At 37.9% G+C, this 6,140-nt stretch overlaps 1 protein-coding gene across 1 annotated transcript in view; it reads right to left on the minus strand.

Moving 5' to 3' along the window:
* The window catches only part of PTGFR (prostaglandin F receptor), a 44,808-nt gene extending 39,147 nt beyond the window's left edge, over positions 1-5,661 (minus strand). The window contains exons 1-2 of the mRNA XM_004699303.2: positions 5,629-5,661; positions 4,106-4,969 (exon numbers count right to left, since the gene is read on the minus strand). Of these exons, the coding sequence (XP_004699360.1) occupies positions 4,106-4,897 (792 nt within the window). The 5' untranslated portion in view covers positions 4,898-4,969; positions 5,629-5,661. The remainder of the gene's footprint in view (positions 1-4,105; positions 4,970-5,628) is intronic.
* Between the last annotated feature and the right edge of the window lie 479 nt (positions 5,662-6,140).

The raw sequence follows: 6,140 nt of genomic DNA on the forward strand, positions 1-6,140 counted from the left end.
ATATTAGCATTAGAAAAACCAAATTCCAACTCTACATATAAAAGAGGACACATTTCCTCTGGAAACTAACCAACCAGTGTGAGAAGTTGTTTTGTTCTTCATATTCTTTAAACTCATCTTATCAACTCTATGCACCACAAAGTGTAACTTTCTAGCAAAAGACATCTGTTTAAAACTATCATGTCTGTAATTGCTGACTTAGGGAACAGATTTTAATATTAGCATTTTGGTTTCAGTATTTGCTTAACTCTCATGTACAAAGCGCAGAATACTTATTATGGTCAATCATTATCAATCTCGTGACATTTATACTACTTAAGTTACAGTCAACCAGTCAACAAGTATGTATTGGTCTGCCAAACTGGTGAAATATGAAAATATGAAGTAATGATTTTCCTGAAAGGTTATATGCTCTAGAAACCATACTTAATATTGCTGGTAAAGACATTTTGTTTGTTTGTTTGTTTGTTTTTTCCTCATGCTTTCCTCCCTTCTCGTGTAGAAGTGCTAAAAGAATGTTATCAAGATTTCTTTATTTAGGACAAATAATTTACCTGGAAAAACATGAAACAATATTATAATTATTGATTTACTCTCAAAGATATTTTTAATTATTTGCTGTTTTGTGGAATTGCAAATACTGAGTATCTTCTGTAGCTTCCTATACTTTTTTTTTTCAGTTAGGACTATAACTAAGAGAATTTATATAAATTAATCATTTTAAAACTATAAAATGCAGATACTTATAATGCTTAAGCAATTATCAAGATATTTCTTAAACTGATATTATTATTATACATTTCTAAATTTCAATTTCTGAAAATAGGGGCTCTCTCCACCCAGCTTTGAGAAACTAAAAATACATTAAAACAAAGTAAATTTAAGTAATGTTATAAGAATCTCAACATTGAATCAGCCAAAACTTGGTTGACAAAATTCAGTAAGTATTCCCTTTTTAGTCAGATAAATTTAAATTATTTATAAATTATGTCTGCATTAGTAAATGCTAATGCAAGGCACCGTGTCAAACACATACATCATAATCTGTACTATACTAATCTCATCTGAATGTACAGACACGGACACGCGTCCCTGTCAAACACAGGGATCATAATCTGTACTATACTTGTCTCCTCATCTGAGTGTACAGACACGGACACGCATCCCTGTCAAACACAGACATCATAATCTGTACTATACTAATCTCCTCATCTGAATGTACAGACACGGACATGCGTCCCTGTCAAACACAGGGATCATAATCTGTACTATACTCGTCTCCTCATCTGAGCGTACAGACATGGACACGCGTCCCTGTCAAACACATGCATCATAATCTGCACTATACTCGTCTCCTCCTCTGAGTGTACAAACATAGACACGCGTTCCGATGCAAGCCTTGACAATGACAGTGAATCCAGTTCCAATAGTGTGTGCCAATGTGAACTCAAATTATAAATCTATAAATTCATACTGTCAATCAAAGGTATGCAGTATAAAGTTAGACATTGATCTGGAAGATCTCACAGTCGTCATTTAAAGGAAACTGGAATATCAGTTTCAGAAATATTTTATAATCTTAAAAAAATGGATAAAATACAGAATGGACAAGAGAAATGGCTCAACTGAGATATTAGAGCCAAGTGTGATTTACCTATTTTTAAGTCTGAATTTTTTACTAGGGTTCAATTTAGACTTGTCTGATGATTCTAACCTAATCCTGGAGGCACTTAGACCCAGAACTGGAAAATTAAAAATCCTTTAGTCAGAAATTGGCATGCAGACCCAAGTCTCCACAAGAGAAACCAGAAATGCAAAGAATGCTTAAAAGAACTCAAGTATCAATTATTCAAGGAATATTTGTGGTGTATCTACTACTGTCTAACACAGAAAGAATTTTCACGCTGAAAATGAATATTTGAGAAATATTGATTCATCTGCATCACAGATATTTCAATAATTTATAACAAAATAGAAAGTAGGCTACAGAAAATGTTTCATGAAAATGAAACTGTTTCCACTAGGAAATATGTCCAGAGTCTGAACTAAATCATAATAAATATTCTAGCAGTCAAGGGAAGGGAAAAAAACCAATTCCAACTCATAGAAACCCTACATAGTTGCTGAGTCTATAAAGGAAACCAAACTGTCAGAAAAGAAGGATAGCAATTTAAAATATCCGTGGCAACAGTCAGAAATGTTGCTAATATCCATGGTCTACAGTATTTAGTCTACAACTCCTAGTTCTCAACATCAACAGCCAGAAAACAAAATTTAAGGGTACCTCAGAAGAAATGAAATCAAAACCTCAATTACCTCGATGGCCAAGATTAGCTTTCTCTCATTTAATTCACAGTTTCATGGCTTTGTTATTCAGAGCTATGCCATTCATTTATAAAATTTCTTTAAACACTTTCAGTCATCATTATTTATTTTGAAAAGTTCTTTTACTTAAAATTTCTTCTTTATATTTATTTATTTTGAAAACTTATTTTACTTAAAGGTGTAAATAAGAAAAAGAATCAGCACCCCAAGGAAATATCCTTTATCACGTCATATGAATTAAATGCCTCAAAAGTCGACATTGAAGTGATCCTAAGTGTTGTCAGGACAGGTCTGTTATACTGATCAAAACGATTATTCTCTGAGCACAAGTCAGACCTTTGCCCATCTTCCACTGCTCCAAAGGTAACAAGAATGGGGCCTTACAATGCTGACTTGCCAGGGTCAGGCCCAGCATCCCCTTGATTAGAATCTTATGTCCAGGGCAATTTAGAAAAGCATGGGAATGTATTTAAATAACTTAATAATTCAATAGGTTTCTTTTAATAAATGAAAAAATAAACAACTAAGTAAATAAATAACAATGAGTACATCAATATTATAAAAGTAGAAAGTCCTTTGTAAAATAAATCTGACTCCATTACAGCCTGTCACCACCAGCAACTTGCATGAATTTGGGGTTCATTCGTATCATCTAAATTGTTTACTAAGATTCCTCTATCAAAGATTCTTAGACAGTAGTAAAATTACATTGACAATCAGCACTTTCATTCCATCCCATAGAAAGTGTCACTATCGCTTTTGCCTTACCTCTACCACTGTCTCACTCTTATCTTTATATTGCCTCTAGGACTGTCTCTGGGTATCAAGCAATTCTCTATTTGCACACAAAGAATGAAAATTATTTTTGTTGCCACTAGCTTCCTACAGATTCTTTTGGCCCCTATTCATAGCATTTTGATATTCTTTTCATCATTAAGTATAACACTGGTGAAATACTTGGTCACACTTATCAGCCATTATTTGTTTTTCTTCTACCAGACAGGTAATACAAATAACTTGGGGTTTTTTCCCCATAAGTTTTTAACTTTAACTCAATTTCCATATCAAAATACCACACTAGTTTTAAAAAGTTAGCTCAATAAAAAAATTTTAAAGAAATGAAGTGACTGTATAGAAACTTTGAAAGTAAGGAATATAGCAGTCCTTTATACTCAAAACACTTTCCTCCTACCTGCTTCAGAGTCTTTGGCTTTCCTGCCAATCAATCATACCTCTCCCTGAACTCTGCATTGTCCCAGGGTTAGTGAACTAGTGAGTTCTCATCTCACTCCTACTTATTAATATCTCTATGCATGCCTACCTTTACAAATTGAATCCTCATAGTTAATATGCTTTATTTACAAATTAAAAGTCTATGAGACATTTGGCCCAAACTTACTGGAATCCATCTCAAATGTACACTAAATTTAATAATTTTCTTATCACATTTTAGAACCTAAAATCACACTCAATGTATTACAAAGATGTTCACTTGGTTGAAACTATTACACTTCAAGGAGGCAGCACTTTAAGTTGGGCCTCTTTAAGAGCATATATAATGCTATTTGGGGCTTATGGAGAAAGGACATAAATGGCCAGAATAGCTTAATTCTAAGTCAGAGCAGAGTGCCGAAATACTTTTTCACTAGGAGTAAACTCCAGCATTTAAATGACTGAACTCTATTTAACATCAAGACTACCACCTTTTAAAAAAATAAGATAAAGCTTGAAAATGGATGCAATGAAGAAAGCAGAAACCGGTCAAACAGCAGACTCTTACCAGAAACGGACTCCAGCAGATGCAGGAGACACACATGATCGCCAGGAGCTGGATGACCATTTCCAAATGATGAGACCTGCCTTGTCTGTGCTGCTGACTTTTATATTTTACTTTCACCAGTGTAATGCCTGTGATGGCATTGCATAAAAACGAAACACCAAGGGCTAAGAGCCCCAGAAAAGAAAAAAGTAGAAGATAAAATCTATCTTCCCAGTCTTGGATGTGCTCTGTCTTGTAGAAACACCAGGTCCGCGATGCTTGAATTGTATAGTCTCGAAGCCCAAGGATGGGAAGCAAAGCTATAAAGATAGCAAACAAGCATACTCCACTCAGCATCATTTTCACATGCTTAGATGTAATTTTTGTAGAATGAAATATGGGTTTGGTGACTCCAATGCAGCGTTCAATGGCCATCACGCTGCCTAGAAAAAGTGGGCACAGACCAGAGAATACCATGCAGATACCAAAAATGCTGCAAAGCACGTTTGATTGGTCAAAGCGGATCCAGTCTTTATTAGAAGCATATACAAATACTGCGATAGCTCCATTGATAAGATGACCAAAGAAGTCTGTAATCACGAGGCCACTAGCCAAAAGCAGAAACGATGCCTTAGACTTCTGTCTAAATCGCTGATATGCCTTCATGAGAATGGCAATGGCCAAGCTGTTTGATAAAATCCCCACCGTCATGAAGATAATTGAGAAAAATACTGAAAGTCGGTTTTCCGTCTGGCAGGTTGCATTCAGCCCAGCGGCGGGAGACAATGGTTGTTTGGAATTGTTCATGGACATTGTGGGGAAGATAAAAGCCAGTCGCTCAAGTCATCTCCCTCTCAAATCAATGCAGGCTTGTAGTCCAGACATCTGTAACGCAAAGAGAGAGGAATTATGAAAACAGCCTCACTACTCATCTGACATTTACAACTCAAGAGCCACAGCACCCTATGGTGGGCATCTGATTTCTCTAGCCTATTGTAAGCAAGGTTGCATCATACTGAAAGCAGCACATATCTGCCCGTGGTTCCACGTTTCATTGTCAAAGGAAAGAAGCTGCCCAAATCCAGGTCTCCTGGTTAACCTCTATGATCCAGCTGCAAATGTGTACCTCCTAAAGACCTTCTGTTGACTGCCAATACTTTCTAATTTTAAGAAATGCAATAAGACCAGACTTAAACCCAATGATGTTTCTAAAGCCATGAAAACCTCTTTAGATAACTCAATGCATTTTTAAGTTTCTGCTCTTTTCTCTGATGGGCTTTATCCACAAGGTCGAGATTGATTATTGCCGAGGGGAACTAAATGCAACCAGTTTGCCAAGCTGATGTAACAAGCTTCTCCAAACACTGTGGAGGGCAGAGGGAAGTGCGGGAAAGGCTAGGGGCATTGGCCAGCTCCCTAATATTAAATGGGGTTTTCTAAATAGGTTTCTGAAGCGGACATCCAGCAACAGACTACAAGCACTGAGCGTGCGCATGGCCAGCGGAGTGGGGAAGTCTGCAGAAAAGTGTTTTGCTCCAGCTTACCACCTGTGCAAAGATTTGCTCTTGATTTACTCTGGGGAAGGGAGGCGGGCTATGCTTGCTGGGTCCACAGCTGCCTTCTCTCCACATCTGGCTGGATGCAGTTAATTAAGCGAAAACTTCAGGGTAGTAATGTCGGATGTGAGTTAGTTATTCGTCGCTCTTTCCCTAGTGGGGAAAGGTCTGAGTCACACACACGAGATACCCAGGACCACAGCTAGTGTGCCTGTGCTAATTCCATTGGCCTTTCCCAGCAGCTCTCTGGGAGCCTGGGAATTCCGGAGCAAGCCTTTCCTGAGGCCGGCCTGCCCTGCGAGCAACCGCCCCGGCTGCCCCAGGGCAGATGCCTTGTCTCATTCCTTCTCACAGCTCTACTTGCCCCCATCCCTCCTGCCAATTCCCCCGCCCCACCCCACCCTCGCCCCAAGCTTCTGCTTGCAACACCCTTCCCAAAGCTCCCAAAGTGCTGAAAATGTCTGCTGCTATTGCTCAAACACCGGAGGACCGTTTTCCCT

The sequence above is a fragment of the Echinops telfairi genome, unplaced genomic scaffold, assembly GCF_000313985.2.
Source record: "Echinops telfairi isolate 266 unplaced genomic scaffold, ASM31398v2 ScPeMD7_443;HRSCAF=831, whole genome shotgun sequence".
NCBI lineage: Eukaryota > Metazoa > Chordata > Mammalia > Afrosoricida > Tenrecidae > Echinops > Echinops telfairi.